The sequence below is a fragment of the Neopsephotus bourkii genome, unplaced genomic scaffold (genome assembly GCF_033783945.1).
Source record: "Neopsephotus bourkii isolate Nb327-2 ecotype Australia unplaced genomic scaffold, CSIRO-AGI_Nbou_v1 NB_690, whole genome shotgun sequence".
Classification (NCBI taxonomy): Eukaryota; Metazoa; Chordata; class Aves; order Psittaciformes; family Psittacidae; genus Neopsephotus; species Neopsephotus bourkii.
This window is the reverse complement of record NW_026901189.1, coordinates 2,845,569-2,862,656: the sequence shown is the minus strand read 5'-3', so window position 1 is coordinate 2,862,656 and position 17,088 is coordinate 2,845,569. Positions and strand designations below refer to the sequence as shown.

General features: G+C 45.0%; 1 protein-coding gene and 1 long non-coding RNA gene across 2 annotated transcripts; one reads left to right on the top strand and one right to left on the bottom strand.

The window, feature by feature from the left end:
- Positions 1-718: 718 nt before the first annotated feature.
- On the bottom strand, positions 719-2,783 carry LOC133212358 (uncharacterized). The gene is made up of 2 exons (XR_009725458.1): positions 2,484-2,783; positions 719-2,214 (listed from the first exon to the last, which is right to left on the bottom strand). It is a non-coding gene; the product is annotated as an uncharacterized LOC133212358 (long non-coding RNA).
- A 170-nt stretch (positions 2,784-2,953) lies between these two features.
- On the top strand, positions 2,954-17,034 carry PPP2CB (protein phosphatase 2 catalytic subunit beta). The gene is made up of 7 exons (XM_061353733.1): positions 2,954-3,225; positions 11,836-12,045; positions 12,301-12,474; positions 13,032-13,121; positions 14,617-14,778; positions 15,609-15,727; positions 16,282-17,034. The coding sequence occupies exons 1-7, from the start codon at positions 3,124-3,126 to the stop codon at positions 16,352-16,354; spliced, it is 930 nt and encodes a 309-aa protein (XP_061209717.1). The 5' UTR covers positions 2,954-3,123; the 3' UTR covers positions 16,355-17,034.
- Positions 17,035-17,088: the final 54 nt, after the last annotated feature.

Sequence of the window (17,088 nt, the reverse complement as noted above, 5' to 3'; positions counted from 1 at the left end):
AAAATGACAAAAATAAGAAAGGAAGGCTGCCCTATGACTGGTTTAGTGTTACAGAGACAGCATTTATCTATTATTTTGTGGACTTTTAAGCCACTTTCACATTTCAGCAGGTTTTAGTGCAGAAATTGTATTTTAGAGAAGGTGGTGGAAAATCAGCCCCAGCTCCTAACAGAGATGTTCTCTGTAGAGGCCGCCTTCACCACGACTTGTGCATCCACAGTCTGTTGGGATAGAAGGATGCCTTTAGAAAAGGCTACTGAAGAGTAAAAGAGCTGGATCCTCTTTGAACTCGACCAGGAGTTCCTGCCCAAACCCAGTGAGGTCTATCAGCTTAACACTGGAAAACCCTCTGACAGGATGGATAAGAAACACCAAGCCCCTGTGCTGAGCTATGAAAGTCACCCCCCAAAAAATCACAGCTTCACATCCCCATTCTTGCTGCCTAGGAGGAATGCTGGAAGAAGACGACCCTGTGGATCTCAGGATGCTGCAGACGCTAACGGGGAGATGTAGGGGAAATTTTTGAGACCCCGCAAAAGTATTTTCAGGTTTTACAGGAGGAGGAAGGTGTAAGCTGTTGAGAACACACTGGGTACAGTGAAGAAAGGCAGCCTGTGTACTGCCACTGAAACTGTTGAGACCCATGTTGAGGTAGTCGTGATGTGTGAAACATTTTGCTGCCGGAAGAATTCCACAGGAAAAAAAAAACTAGGAACAGAAAGATTTAAGAGCTTATTGTGGTTTGATTTATCACTTCACCATGCGTTACTTCACTGCCAAAAGGAAATTCTTTTTCTCATTACTGAAAGATCATTCAAGACCTTGGGAAGAACAGTTGCGTTTGTTATCTCCAGTAGCCAGCTAGGCCACAACCAATTTGTGGGATTGCTTGGATATTTGAAGTCATCCACCCAGAAAGATTTGGGGAAAATGGCTCATATAATGAACAACGAAGACCATTGAGCACATGGAGTTTGTCTTTGCCAGGGAAGGGCACTTGGTCTTCTCACTCCCCGTTCACCAAATGCTGAGGAGCTGGAAGAAAAATCCCCCATTGCTACTTATGTACTAGTTAGCAAGTACATAACTAATTTGCTTAACTATCTTGCTAACAGCTAGTTAATGCTGTTACTGGATTTTGCTGCAAGCCTCAAGTTACAGGGTATTTCTTCCAGCAGGAGTAATGTGAGGTTTCCATCTTAACATACAGCTCCCCTTCTGATTTTGTTTCCTCTTATTAAATAATGAAGAAACCTTACAATTCTGAAAGACATAAATCAAAGCCTCTCAGCATTTATTTTAATGCTGCATCATAACCTCCTGAGACCCAGGATGCACTTTCTGGGGTCATTTTGGGCAAGCCAGGGGGATTATTTTTACAGTGGGTGTCCACTTCCCTTATGCTCAGCACACAGCATGTGCTGTCCTGGGGAAGCTCTCAGCTGGAAAGATTTATTGTCTGCTGCCATGCTGGAGGTTTTGCCTCATCCCAGGGCTGTTACGTTCTCTGCTGCAGTACCACAAGCACGGGCAATTCAGTTAAAAATAATCTGCTGGAAACAAATGAGCAAATAAAACTTCCAGGCTTATGTGAACGGTTCCTGGCTAGTGTCTTGTCTAGGTAAAGAAACAGGAAATGATGGGGAATCTTTAAAGAGTAGCCACAATTTTTTTTTATATATATATTGCTTTCTTTTTATTTGCTGGATGTATTTTAGTTGGAAAGTTTGTTTCAGATCTGTTACGTTTTGAACCCTTTCATTTTTTCCTTCACCTCAGGGTAAAGTCCACAAGTCTAGCTTTAGTGTTCCTGATAGTAGAATATCCCCCCCACCTGAGTAGTTCCTCAGCCATTCTCAGGTTTTCCATCCGGCATGAAAAAAAACCCTACTGCAGTGGCTTCACTTATCTTGCTCTGCTAAAAATCCCAGGAATGTTAACCACCGGTGATCTCCTAAAATCCCAGTCCTTGCTGCCTGGGCCAGGCACCCCTAACTCAAGCATACCCACCGCTCCAAACCTCATAGTTCTAATAATTGGTTATTATATCATTGACACTATAGAATGCTGTTACATGCTGCTACTGAGGAGACAGCAAAGCAAGTCAAAACGTACGGAAGATCAAACCAAGAGCTGTGTATCCTGCAGCAGGTACGACACGCTCGCAGATCAGTCACGCTTTTGGGCTCACCGTAAGGTGCATCGAGCACCAGACTGTAAGCAAGTATGTTAGTATGTTACAGCGCTTCCTCCTATTAAATAATGAAGAAACCTTACAAATTTGAAAGGCGTAAATAGAAGACTGTCAATATTTATTTTAATGCTTTATCATAACCTCCTGAGACCTAGGATGCCCTTTTGGGAGTCATTTTGGACAAACCAGGGAATTATTTTTACAGCGGGTAGCCGTTTCCCTTATGTCACATAAGGGAACGTTATGCTACATTACTATGTGTTACATTAATGTTAATGTTAATGCACACCTTGCAACAAGCTCTCCCTTAGCCCAGCCATGCTGTGGCAATCATTAGGGCCGGCTGCAAGCCCGGAGGTAAAAACCTGAATTTAAATCGGGAAGCCAAGGGTGGAAGGCTTGATCCCGGATCAGACATTACGCAGAAATTCTTCCCTGTGAAGGTAGTGAGGCCCTGGCACAGGTTGCCCAGAGAAGCTGTGGCTGCCCCATCCCCGGCAGTGTTCAAGGCCAGGTTGGACGGGGCTTGAAGCAACCTGCTGTAGTGGAAGGTGTCCCTGCCTGTGGCAGGGGCTTGGAACTGGGTGAGTTTTAACATCCCTTCCAACCCAAACCAGTCTGTGACCCTATGAGCCCTCGCGCACCCCAACACACACCACATGGCTCCCACCTCACAGGGGGCGGCGACCCTCGGCACAAGCGGCAACTCTACCGGGGGGGCGCCGGATGTGCGTTACGTGAGGTGGGTGTGGCCGGAAGTGCGCAGACCGGGAAGCGAAGGGGGGGACCCGCCATTACGCGGAGCGCAGCAGGCCGCGCGTTCCGGTTGTTGCGCCGCCGCCGTTAAGGCGGGCCCGGGCCTTTGCGGGGTGACCAGCGTGGCTGGCCCCTGTCGTGCCCTGCTCTGCCCGGTTCCCCGTCCCGCAGCCATGGAGGAGAAGGGGTTCGCCAAGGAGCTGGACCAATGGATCGAGCAGCTGAACGAGTGCCGGCAGCTGAGCGAGAGCCAGGTCCGCAGTCTCTGCGAGAAGGTGAGTGCGGGTCACGGCGGGGCCGGCTTCCCCTTGTCCTCCCTCTGCGAACTGGAGGGTTTTGGTTGGGGCTGGCGGTGCCAGGGAGCTGCGAGCAAAGCGTCCCGGCATGGTGGGGCTATGGCGAGGAAACAGGTTTTTCTCTTCTCCCCTTGATCGGTGTGATACTGCCCTGTAGTGTGTCTGAGATGGCAGGGCTTCTTGTTCGCAGTGCCAGTGCTTTTCTGGCGTCAAAAATGCCACAGTTATAGGATTTATGAGGAACTGAGGGCTTTACAGAATTGTAGAATCAGTCACTTTGGAAAAGATCTTTAAGATCATCAAGTCCAACCATTACCACAGCACTGCCAAGGCACCATGTCACTAAGGGCCTCATCTACGTGGCTTGTGAACACTTAAGGGATGGTGACTCCACCATTCCCTGGGCAGCCTGTTCCAATGCCTGACCACCCTCTTGGTGAAGAAATTGTTCCTAATCTCTAACCTAAACCTCCCCTGGCACAGCTTGAGGCCGTTTCCTCTTGCGTTGTTGTTACTTGTGGGGAGAAGAGACCAACCCCACCTCAGTACATCCTTCTTTTAGGTAGTTTTTTATATAGTGATGAGGTCCCATCCTGAGCCATCTCTTCTCCAGACTAAATCCCCTGAGGTCCCTCAGCTGTACCTCATCAAGCTTGTTCTCCAGACCCTTCGTCAGCTCTGTTGCCCTTCTCTGGACCAGCTCAATATTTCTCTTGTAGTTAGGGGCCCAAAACTGAACACAGGATTCAAGGTGTGACCTCACCTCTGCCAAGTACAAGGGGACAATCACTGCCCTGGCCCTGCTGCCACACTGGTGCTGATGCAGGCTGGGATACTGTTTGCCTTCTTGGCTGCCTGGACACAAGCTCATATTCAGCTCTGTTAAATCACCATCCCCAGGTACTTTTCAACTGAACAGCTTAACAACCTGGTCTAGTGGAAAGTGTCCCTGCCTGTGGCAGGGGATTAGAACTGGATGAACTTTAAGGTCCCTTCCAACTCAAACCAGTCTGGCATGATATTTTTTTTTTTTTTAATATATATTTTTTCTACCTACATCTCAGTAGTCTGGTTTTCACCTTTTGGCTTTGGGCTCACCTAAGGTGTGGTAGAGGACAGGGGTGGTGTTTGCAGGGGAAAACCCATTCTGTTTTTCAGGGACATCACATTGCACTTGTGTCTTGTGTCTCATAATGTGAAGCAGCTACACACTAAAATATCAACCCTAAATCCAAGAGGAAACCTTTTGACATCCAGTGTGAAATCTAGGAAAGGAGAAGAGGAGAAGAGATGATCTGTAATGTTGACCTAAACAAGCTTACAAGCTGCTGAGGAGACTGAAATAGAATGAGAAATGGCTGGAGGAAGGACAGCATCTGCTGTTTTGGACTGGGGTTTGGACAGTCCTTTAGCAAATTTCTGTTTGTACTTGTTCAGTGTATACTGTCAAAACCTTTTAATTATTTTTTTTCCCCATCAGGAGACCAATCTTTAGGCTTGTCTTTAGACATTATCTCTCAGATGGGGAACATGTTTTCTGATGCCTGTTCATGGTAACATATAAACATATTGGTGCCAGCTTCAAAAGATGAAGCTATTTCCTTCTGTTGAATCCTCAGTAGACTACAGCAGTGATGAGGTCTGAACAGTAGAGAGGGTTTGTGCTGCAGCTTCGTAACGTGCTGGAATGCTCATCAAAAAGGTAGGAGCTGCTTATTTGAATGCCACAGGCAGAGACTATGAAGGACTCCATCCCAGAGCTGTCCGTTTGCTTTATGACTTTCTCCATCAGTTCTGAGGGAGTGTGATGAGAAGGGCTGGTGCTGCAGCAGGGAGTGACAGCAGTGGCTCTAAGAGTAGAGACCATACAATCATTAGAATCCCAAACTGGTTTGGATTGGAAGGGACCTTAAAGCTCATCCAGTTCCAACACTCTGCCACAAACAGGGACACCTACCGCTAGGTCAGGTTGCTCCAAGACCTGTCCAGCCTGGCCTTGAACACTTCCCTAATATGTAATCTAAATCTTCCCTCTGTCAGTTTAAAGCCATTCCCCCTTGTCCTGTCCCTACATGACCCTGTAAAAGGTCCCTCTCCAGATTTCTTAGGGCCCCTTGATCTTGAAAAGTGAGGATGAGCTCTCTGTGACTGTGTTCTCTTCTGTGTGAGGTTCAGCTAATAACCCTGAAAGAATTTATTAGCCTGATGTGTGCCCTGCTCCAAGCGTTCCTGTTTGGGAACCGCTGTTCTGACCCACAAGCTGTTACAGAAAACTTTTTCCCTTCTTCTCTGGCTGCATTGTTAAGTAGCTGTAGGTGCTGTATTTTGAGGAGCAGGAGGACAGTGCCAGCAGAATGCAGCTGTATGTCAGGGCGCACATGGTACGCAGAGAGAGTGGCAGCTAGAGGTGGGGAGGGTGTTTCTTGTCCAGACAACAGGTAGGATGCCTAAAGCTGTGGAGCATGGCATGAAACGAATGTCATCTGTCACAGCACCTTTCTTCAAGGGTGATGGTAACTGGTTAGAATGACTTGGGTATGAATTAAGTACTCTGCAATGCTCTTATTTGGCTTATTAAGTTGTGAGGGAGTGGTTGTAGCCCCCATCTTGTAGTGGAAAGGGGCTTCAGAAGGCTTTTGGGTGTGCAGGCTTGCTTCCGGTGCAAAGTAGCCCTGGCAGAAAGCTGGTTCAGTTTATTTCCTTGAGGTAATACTTGGAGAAGCCTTTACCAACCTTGTCTCACTTCTTAGCACTCCCTTTTCTGTGACTAATTTCTAAGAGGGCAAGCACAATTTTATCTGTTGCCTTGGGTTTAAATTTGTGAAAGAATTTGATAGGTTATTAAAAAAAATTAAATCAAAATGGGGTGAGTGAAAAACCCCAAAGAAACAAATCACAGATTTGCCTGTATGGGTCACTCTTGGTTTTAAGTGCTGGCATAATGGACAGTAAAGAGTGAAAGATTGCACACAGCTAGAGTTGTTCAGGGCATGCCAAATTATTCTACACTCTGAAAGCTGTTGAAATTTGCACCTGTAGAAATCATGTTGTCTTCACCTGCCCAGTTGCAACAGCATTTTGGCAGCTCATCAGTCTTGTATTCTTCATGCAGCTAATCAAGATGTCATCTCAAGACAGCATGAGAACACTTGATTATCGTTCTGCTGGTCTTTAAAATGAAATCTAGCTAAAATCATGCAACATTCAAAGGATAATGGAAGGACAGACATTATGATCACTGCTAGAGTTTGTAGACACGAGTATGTTACAGCGTGTTGGGGAAACGTACATTCGGTGTCTCGCATCTCATGCTGCTCTTAATGCCATGGTCTTAGACTCTCTTTGTGGCAGAAGGCTGTTGAAACTTTTTTCCACTCTCACTAAATTAGCAGTGAAAACCATAGATTTCTGCGTTGGATTATGTCCCCCTTTCATTGGAGGTGCCATGGGAGCTTTCTGTGCTGGTGTTGGCTTTGACATTGTTAATTTGGGTACTGGTAGCAGTGTAGCACTGGCTGCATCAAACTGCCTTTGAACCTGAACAGGTTGTAACCTGTATTTTGAACATTTGAAGTCCGGTTAAAAGGCCGAAAAGTTCATTTGATTTGGTAGGAAGCACTCCCAAGTTTGGAGAGGAATTCTTTGAATACTTGGGTTTTGAAGTTCAAGTCAGGTTAGCTAATGAACTCTGCTGCAGGTGAGGGAGTTAGTACTTATCCTAGGGAAAAGGGGTTTTCACAAAAGTAAAAAAATGGGATATGAAAGCAGGTGAGTAAAAGGCTGTCTCTTAAGTTAAACATAGGCAAGCAATCATCCATAACCATCTGTCTTTGGTAGCTTCTTTTTTCTGTCCTTATTGTTTGAATGTGTAAGAGGGGTTACAGTCTTGTTGCTGTGAGCAGCTTGAGAGCTTTGTGTTGTGAAGTGGTGGGAGGAAAAGGATTTTAATCACTAATGAAGACATGCATTTCTTGTACTGTTATTGAGTGGTAACTGTAAATTGATTCTTCACACCAAGCAGCAGGAGCCATCTGAGGCTATAGGGAGTATTGCTGTTACTGGCATGAACCTATGACGCTTCTGCCCTCTAAGATTGTTTTGTCTAAGAACGATTTTAGGAGGATGAGTTAGCAAGCTCTTGGGCACTAATTGGTGAAATTAGTATGAGCCAAGTAGCAACCTGGATGCTGTTCAAACCATGAGATTGCAAATGTTGTGTTGAGTCATGGCCAGGAATGTTTCATCTCCGTAGTACTGACGCTTACCCTGGGATGTGCTGGCCCAGGTACCTCTAGGAGCATGTGTGACAGTGTCCATCACTCTTGAGGCTTCAGGGTGTCCTCTGCTGCCTCGTTTCTGAAGGGCAGCAGGATAGCTCCATCCCTTTAGATTCCATCTCGTTTGAGGAGAATCTAGCTGGTTCTTGTTCATGCCAAGCTCCTTCAGATTTTAATATCCTCAGCATATTTGCTGACATAATAGTTTGGTCTGTCACAGTTGATAGAATGACAGTTGAGTTGAATTCGCGTCAGAAACTCCATGTAAGAGCCTCCATGGGTCAAACCAAGATCGTGGTGCAGTAAATAAATCTCCTAGAAGGACCTGAGTTTCTGTGCTCTCAAAGGATCTTGTATGCAAAGCAGGTGCTTGGGGTCTTTGGCCTTCTCTAGGGGAAGCACAGTGCTGAAAATCTGCCTCCTAGGATGGATCATAATCTCCTCACACCTAGAATCAGCTTACACAGTTAGCATAGACAAATCTGAACCGTGTGATAGTGGATGTAGATTTGATCTAGTCTCTCACAGAGGGATTAGGCTCCTGATGATCCTGATGGTAGTCTCAAAGCTGGTGAAGCATCTCGAGTTTCAGAGCAGCGCATCAATGGGTTGTGTTCAAGCCCTGAGACCACTCCATTTCCTCTTGAAGGCCAACACAGTAAATTATTGGGACGTGCATTCTCCAGCCTCCTTCCACATGGACTAAGGAGTGGACAGCAGCCAAGCTGGTATACCAATCTACGAAGGTGATCTATAGGATCTAAAACTAGGAAAGAGAGGGGAGTTGAAACAATGGGCAAGCTCACAGCTACCAAATAGTCTGCTCCTCAAAGTAATTTTGAGCACAGATGTGGCTAACTGTTGTGCTTAGTTGAGGTTTATTAAATAAAAATACCTAAAAGCTGCTGTTTTTTACTTTGACCTGAGTATGGCTTTCATCCAGAGCAGTTGGGACACATGCTTAGGAAGCCAATAGTATTAGTCACGGCTTTCTAAAGCAAAGGTAGCTAAAGTATGACTTTAAGTCATAGTCATTTAACAGCCTTCTTAAGTAAATTATGATCATTTGGGGCAGTTTACTTGCATCAGGTTTTTTTATCCTTGTTTTGTAATGGTGTTTTTTGTTATTTTAAAGCATTTTACTTCACCGTTAGCTCGGCCCATTGAAACATGCAAGCAGAGTGTACTGGCTAATTGCCACTTTTCTGGGATGTTTTTAATGATGCTTAAAATTTTACAGGTACTGTTTGGCATTAGAAAGCCACATGAGGGCAAACTTCTGTGGCCAGTTCCTGAGCATGATTGGAGCCAGCTCTGCAGCATTGGAATGACAGGCTTAATCTATTTGTGTACATGTATCTTTGTCTACCTAGTAAGCTAAAATAGGCTACATGGTAGGCAGCTAAAGAAGCTGCTGCTTTTCAGCAGTTAGCTCTTCCTTTCTCATGAGGGGAAACTTCTAGGTTCTCCTAGTAGCAATCTTCCAGGTCTTGGACTGGTCCACCTTTGAAGGGTGCATTTAATGTCAGTGTGCCCAATTACTGTGCAGAAGGAGCTCCTCTTCTCTGTTGCCTGTGCTGCTCTACCTGTGTGTGGATCTTTGGATGGGTGCACGGGTTTTCTGGGGAGATCAGAGAGGTGGAGAGTGATGATGTGGTTGAGACACTGATAAGTATGTATGGCATGTGTACAGTATTCATCTTTTTACACATCTGGAAAGGGAGCATTATGCACTATAAGAAAGAGCAAAAAATACACCCCACTTTCTATGGTGAAGTTAGCTCCAGATTACAGTGAAACCCTGCCTGTTGCTTTGTGCAACAGTCAGAACTCACTGACCGTGTTTGTTTTATATTTGTCTCACAGAGGATAGGTGATCTCAAAAGGTGATGTAGATGTTTTTAAAGATAAGGAAAAAGAATTCAAGTACTACTGTTGCACTCAAAACCACATGTTCAGCAGTTCCAGTCACAACTACAAGGTAGATCTTATGCCATCCAGTCAATGTGCAGGATGTGTCTTTGAGGATCAGGATCACATCCCTCAGGTTAAATGCCGTGCAAGGGGCACATTAGATGCTGTCCAAGCCCTAGACTTCTTGGGTTTTAGTTATTCCTTCTGAATATGCCTCTTTCCCTAAAAGAGGCAAGGCAGCAATCATTTGAATGTGAATGCAGGAGTCCTCAGGGAGCCCACTGAGGGTGTCCTCAGTAAGCAGGTTCTTCCTGGTTGCAGCAGGTGGTAACTGCACCATCCTGAGCTAAGGGACTTGGCCACGAGTAGTTGGATTACTGCCTGCTGGGAACTGTTCAGCACTGGTGATCTTCCATCCCTTCTATTCAGATTGGACTGAGCATATCTGTGGGTGTCCCCTGTGCTTCATATGTGCCTGGAGCACTGATCTGCATTAGCTGATGAGCTGGAGGCAGGAAAACAAACATGATATTTGATGATAACGAGGTAATGCAGTTAGGCTGCATTATGTGGCTGTAATTAGCAGAGGAACTGTTGGGTGTAGAGGAAGAGATGACTAAATCCAGGGATGCCATCCCTCCATCTGTGGTCATTTTGTTGCCATCTGGGTACCACAGGGGAAGCTGGTTGTGGCTCCATATGTTCAAATTGCTTCTGACTTTGCTTTTCCAGTTGTGTGTGACCTGCCTTTAGAACTGTTAAACTGTTGCTCTCGGAAAAGGATTGGAAATCTGGCAGGAGAAAATGCCCTGGGCGAGAGAGAAGCGCCTCTTGTATATACAGTGATGTTCTGTGCCAAGTTAGTGAAGGGAGGCGTAGGAATACTTGTTTTCCTTGGTAGCTTAAGCAAGAATAAGAAGAATCTGTCCCTCTGCAAGGGAAATGGATTTGTTAGTTCCCACGTGTTCTGGGAATGTGCAGTGAAGGTTCCCTTTCCTGACATTCAGCTTCAGTCTCGCTGCAATGCAGTCTCAAAGAGCTGGAGCAGCGCTGGCACTGGTGCTTGTGTTGGTTATTATTTGCCAGAGTGACACAGCTCTGCTTACCTGGTGCCATAGCAGTTGCTCAGTGTTTCTGCCAGATGAGCCCCTTTGTCACATGCAGCCTTTCCTAATGTCATCTCTGCTTAGCAATCACACGGTGAGCTGGCTCTGTTGATATGGAAGAAACAGGCTGTTCGTAGAGCTGTTTCCATGGCACGGACCCGCTGCTGCAAAATCCTGGTCTTGGGAAAGCACTTAAGGTTTATGAGTGTGCAGCAAGGGAAGGAAGCCTGAGGGATCCTATCCCAGAGGAGGAAGGTGGTAAGGAGGAGCCGTCAGTGCTGGCAAAGGTGGTAATGTGAATGGTTCCACATGGTGGCGTGGGATTGAGAGCTATCCCTTGAAATGGTAGGCAGACTGAAACGTGGCAGGAGGGAGTCTGTGTGCAAGTCATGTCATTGCATTTCATATGCCTTCTGTCTGAAGTCTAGGAGGCCATAGTTTTCCTACTGGTATATCAAATAATATCTAGCTTGATACATGCTTTTTGAAAATCAGGTTGGTCAGAAGACCATGATAGTCACCCAGGTGGCATGCACTAGCTCTTCTGGTATTTCTGCCCTTACCAGCAGACAGCAAAAATACAACCTCATCTCTGTTTTCATACACTGAACTGTTGCTGACAGGACATGGGACGGCCCACAACACAGAGAAGAACACTGAGATTCTTGAGGTGAAAGCTTCTAAGTATCATGTAACTGGGTAGCGGCAGTCAGATTACACTGATGGATCTCGATCACATAGGTGAGATGAACAGACCTGAGCTGTGTTGAACACAGAGAGAAATCTGTCATAATCTTTAGGTTAAAAAATAAACCAGTTGTGCTTAAGAAGATAATGTCAGCCTGTGAAGCTGATGAAGCTGACTGGAATAGTGCTTTGTCTTGTCTGCACTGGAGAAATGTTTGGAAGAAGCACAGAATTTGTGTGTGAACCCCAGTGGTGATGTGAGTGGTATGTCTAATGCAAGGCTTGAAGTTCATACTGCTTTCTTTCGGGGGAGGCTGGGGATTAACTTGATAATTACTCCTTTGAATTTGTCAGTACTTGTGTTATGTTAAGATTTTAATAATCTGGCCTCATGCTAAGAAACCTGCTTGTCTTCCTGCACAGGGATTTGTAAAATGCATTTTGTATTTGCTTCTCCAACAAACCACTGTTTTTCCAGTGGTCAGCTTGAGCTACTGGACTGAAATAGGGTTTCCAGTGTGAATAACATGCAGTGGAATAACATCTGCACCTGCTTATAGAGGAGCTTGCTACCTTTTTGTCCTAAATATGTGTTTTCATGCTAGGCTAAAGAAATCCTTACAAAGGAATCTAACGTGCAAGAGGTTCGTTGCCCCGTCACCGTCTGTGGGGATGTCCACGGTCAATTCCACGACCTCATGGAACTCTTTAGAATTGGTGGGAAATCGCCAGACACAAATTACCTGTTCATGGGAGACTATGTGGACAGAGGCTATTACTCGGTGGAAACAGTGACTCTTCTAGTGGCGTTGAAGGTAAGGTTTGACAGCTTTCCTACAGCGGCCTTGGGCAAAACACCATATTTTGGGGGAGTTTGGAAAGAATCACTCCTCCCCTTGATGCTTCCATTGGCTTGAACTAGACACATGTAAATTGAAAAGCATTAATGGCCACATGCTGTTCTGTAACAGAGCTGAATGCTTGACCGCTGTTCGAAATATTCCATTGCTCTTTGTTTCCATATTGATGGTACAATCCTTGTGTTAAAGAACTATTTTCTTTGTCAATAGGTGCGCTACCCAGAACGCATCACGATACTGAGGGGCAACCATGAGAGCAGGCAAATCACACAAGTGTATGGCTTTTATGATGAATGTCTGCGAAAGTATGGCAATGCCAACGTCTGGAAGTACTTCACAGATCTGTTTGATTATCTTCCACTTACAGCTCTAGTAGATGGCCAGGTAAGTAAATGTTGAGTAAGGAAAATGCTCTCTTTTGGGGTGTTGTGTAGACTGTATTGTCTGACCTCTGCGTGGACAGTTTCAGAGAAGGTCGCTTAGGTTGTGTTCTGAGTTTTTTCAAAGCCGATGTACTTACTGTGGGTTTGGGGGTGAATTTAGTGAGGTTTTAATGTAAGTTGGTGGTGTGGGAAAGCTTTTGATTCTGCTGCTGAAGGAATAGCAGGGTATTGCATGTGTGGATCATTTTAATTGACTGCTCAGGAAGTGGGGATCCCTCATGTCATATCAGATGTGAGCCGAGTAGTGGCCATGAGGCAAGGTATTCCAAAAATTGAAGGATTAATGTCTTTGTTGTTCCCTTGTTGTTCCCCTGATTTCTGTATGCAAGGTGCACCCTTTCAGTTTTGTTTCCTTCTGCAGGAATTAAATTTGTTTTTTTCTGCTGTGAGGGTGAGATGGCTGCAATTGTACAAGAATGCTAACAGTTAAAACCAGCTATTTCTGAGCCTTCCCATAAATTTATGCACTGAATGGGTTGCTCTCTTTTTCTGAAACAGATTTTCTGTCTCCATGGTGGCCTCTCTCCATCCATAGATACACTGGATCATATCAGGGCTCTGGACCGCCTGCAGGAAGTTCCACATGAGGTAACAGGAAAGGAAATGGATCATAAAATTAGATATCTGTTGGTGGAAAATGCAAATGTAGCCTCACTTTGAAGTCCGTTTAATCTGCAAGAGGCACACACACATGGAGTTACAAAGTGGGTTATTGTCTTCGTAAGAGCTAGGAGCAGATGAACATACATTTGGGCTAGACATACACAAGTCAATACGCTTTGATTACAGCAGTGTACAAAAGGAGAGAGATGGGAGTTTCATAGCTGTTTGTCACAGGATCATGCGATTTTTTTCACTGTCATGCTGACTTGAAGAATAGTATTTGACAGCAGAAGGTTTTTACTACCTTCAGCCTCACCCACAGACTTGCTTGTGAACAGACAGCTACCACGTGAAGCCATGTTGTGTCAACATGCTTTCTCTCCAGCCAATCCTTTCCACTATGGTATCGCACCTTGTTCATCATGTTCTGGGGGCCTGAGATCACAACTGAAGAAACCAACTTCTGAGCTCCAGGGGCAGCAAATTGGTCTTCTGTGTTGGAGTGGCTGGGGCTTACAGAGTTTAATGTTCCATAATTAAAGTGAGCTGCTTGTCCTGCAATGTCTTTGGTATAACAGCAAGAACAATTCAGCAAAGTCTGCCCAAGCTTTCCACAAGCTATAATCAGCTGTGTGAATTACTCCCAGAATGAGTGGGCTACCTGGTGGGACATCTGCCTGTAGTTAGGTGTAATGATGATATAGTTGCTCTGGGGTGTTCCCAATCTTATGCTGCATATCTGTGCTGAAATCTGGCTGTCCTGAGGATCTCCACATGGAGTCAGTGTGATCCCTGCCACAAGACTCAAGAGCTGTGGGTAGGAAGCAGCAGCAGGTTGGATTAATACAAGAGTGTCTTTACTGCTTCTTAGTAGTTCAGCAAGGAAAGCTGAACTTCTGTTTGTGACTGTTAGATATATTTAATATAATATATCAAGTCCAACAATAGACTGTGTAGAGAGGAAATTAAATTATTAATACCTTCAGAAGAGCTGCTGAAGGGTTAACATCAGTCTCTGGAATAGTTCAACCTCCTATGAGTTATTTCCCTTTCTTGAATCTATTGCAACTTGGCTGGCTCCAGCAAACCCACTGTGCATCCTTGGATTTACGTACCTTCCCACGTGGCTTTCCTTACCACACTGTGGAAGCCAGGAGTTAGAATGTGAAGCTGCTCTCAATGTCTTTGTATCTCTGACTGAAGTGAAGTGGTAAAAGGAGCACATGGAAGAGGAGGTGGGAACAGATTTCTGGTATCGTGGATTCGTTTCTCAGTATTAATTCCTTGGTGGGTGGAGGGATGCTGACTGAGACACTGAGTAAGTACGGAGAGTAATTAATATGTGTTAAATGAGCACATACACCTTGTATGGAGAAGGACCTGCTGGCAATCTTCTTACTGTAAATAAAATATATTGTTCTAGAAAAAACACTTCTAAAATCTTGTTAGTGATCTAATGAAGAACACTTCCTCTTTCAAGGGCCCGATGTGTGATCTGTTATGGTCGGATCCAGATGATCGTGGCGGCTGGGGTATCTCTCCACGTGGTGCTGGCTACACCTTTGGGCAAGATATTTCTGAAACATTTAACCATGCCAATGGTCTCACACTGGTCTCCCGTGCTCACCAACTTGTCATGGAGGTAGGGCAAATGCTTTGCTACGTGGGGCTAACAAAACGGAGATGCCGATTCTCATCTCCTCAGTGAGACCTTCCACTGGGTTGGCATAAGTGGACACCTAAATGTGTTACACAGGCAAATATGAAAGAGACGTGAATCATGTGGAAACAAGAAGCAACATAAAATGATGGGCTTTGACTTGTGATGTAAATAAAGAAATGTTCTGCCCTTTCCCACCTTCTTATTCTCCAAGCATATTGCCAGAAGGACCCTGTCACACCTTGTTTGTGGGAGTAATAACCTACTTACATGCTGACTGCTCTACTTAAAACTGCTGCTCCTTTACAGGCTGTCCTTTAATACTTGGCAGTCAGACATGGCAGGAATTAAGCCATAATTTTGGCTGTTGATAAGCTATTCTTATATGTCATGCTGTAAAAATGCCAGGTGGGTCAGTGGAACAGTAGTATTTTTAAAACCTATTCCAGGTAGATCTCTTAAGTAGTATTGTGTGTCAGCAGTCACATTCCCCTTTGTGGTGGGTGAAAGCTGAAGGCATACCTAAAGATCTTGAGTTTTATTTGTGGTACAATCAGTAATTTGTGTCCAGAATGGATAAACGCACCAGTGACGAATGGCTGATCCCTATGCGGAGTGGTTGGAGCTGTTCCTTTTACGTAACTCCCACTTGTTCTGGTGGTAAGAGTACTACTAAAAGGAAGCAAAGTTGGAAGTACTTACAAGAACTCTACGGTTTCACAAATGCCTTGGATCATTTCAGATCTTAAGAGGAACTTCAGATGGGTTGAGGTTTAACAGATGCTTTTTTGTTTTTTCTTCTTTCCTGGCAGGGTTATAACTGGTGCCATGACCGAAACGTGGTTACCATTTTCAGTGCGCCCAATTACTGTTATCGTTGTGGGAACCAGGCTGCTATTATGGAACTAGATGACACTTTAAAGTATTCCTTGTGAGTAACCTGGCTCGGGCTGTCCTTTGTTCCTAACCATTCTATGTTGTGAATAATGACTGATCCTTTCCAAAGGGCTTCTTTTGTGAAAAGCCACCTCAGATCTCTCTGGAATTCACATTGTGTGCTGTACCTGCAAGAAAATCTAATGAGTATTGAGTTAAGCTTTTAAAAGTTTGGGTACTGCAGTATCTCACATTCCCGGCTCTCTGGAGAGTTGGAGCTTCTGCATTTCCTTAATCCTTCCATCACACAAGCTTCATGGAGAGTGCAAAGACTGATTTATGTTTTTTTCTTTTTGGTAGCGCTAGGCTTTGTAAAGGTGGGTGAGATAGTCTGAATTCTGCATTCACCTGAGCTCGTGTGCAAGTAGTGCTGGGCTGCTGAAGTTGTAATTCCCACAGATGTTTGTCTGGGGACCCGGAACATCGTATGTGGAAGCAGCCGGGATGGGTAAAGTGATAGCAGCAGGAGACCCAGTCTAGTGTATATTGTGGCATTCGAAAATCCCTTGTGTAGACAGAGGGCAAATGATCCCCTTTTCTTTCCTGCAGCCTCCAGTTTGACCCAGCACCTCGCCGTGGAGAGCCTCATGTGACCCGTCGTACCCCAGACTACTTCCTATAAACCTCTCCTAAGCTTTGTAGAAGGAAGTACACCTGGCATTTTAAAGAGCAACAATATTTACACGTTTCTGTAAGAAATCGGGGTTCGTCTCAACTTAAAATCCCCATCATGGACCAAAATGTGCCATACAGAGGATGAAGAGAGTTTAGCACAACTTGAGACTGAATTCCTTACAACACTATGTATATCCCACCCCCATCAGCCCAACAGTCAGTTTGCCTGCTGTATTTGTAGTCATTGTTTTTTCTTCTGGACTGTTCAGAGGGGAAAAGGTAACTCTGGTAACACTTCATCTCCTTCAAGGCTTCTTTGTACATTTTTAGTTCTAGTGTTTAACTGGCATGAATTATAGTTTATTTGCGAGGGAAATGCATATACTAACTTCTGCCCCCAACACTATTTTACTGAAAGACCCATTGACTTAACTGGAGAAAGGAAGCAATTCCTGCTGGGAGTACGTTGTCATAACAGATAAAACCATATCTTTTTAAGCTCTGTTCCCTTTCGGTGTCTATCCTGCTCTCTCCCCACCCCACCCCTTTTTTTTTTTTTGTCCTGTTTTGTTGCTGCTGTTTTATTTTGTTACCATCCCTCTCACCCCCACCTTACATCTGTCTTTGAGCTGCTTGCAACCCTCCTCGCTGTACCTGAACCAATAAACTTGCCATTGTCAGCCCTAACCCGTGGTGCCGTGCTAGGACGGGGCGGGACCGAGAAGGCGGAGCAGAGCGGAG

Excerpts from the sequence above, each read along its gene's own strand:
- PPP2CB (XM_061353733.1), top strand. The coding sequence starts at position 3,124 with ATGGAGGAGAAGGGGTTCGCCAAGGAGCTGGACCAATGGATCGAGCAG. Across the intron at positions 3,226-11,835 it reads TCCGCAGTCTCTGCGAGAAG|GCTAAAGAAATCCTTACAAA; the intron begins GTGAGTGCGGGT and ends TTTTCATGCTAG. Across the intron at positions 12,475-13,031 it reads CAGCTCTAGTAGATGGCCAG|ATTTTCTGTCTCCATGGTGG; the intron begins GTAAGTAAATGT and ends TTTCTGAAACAG.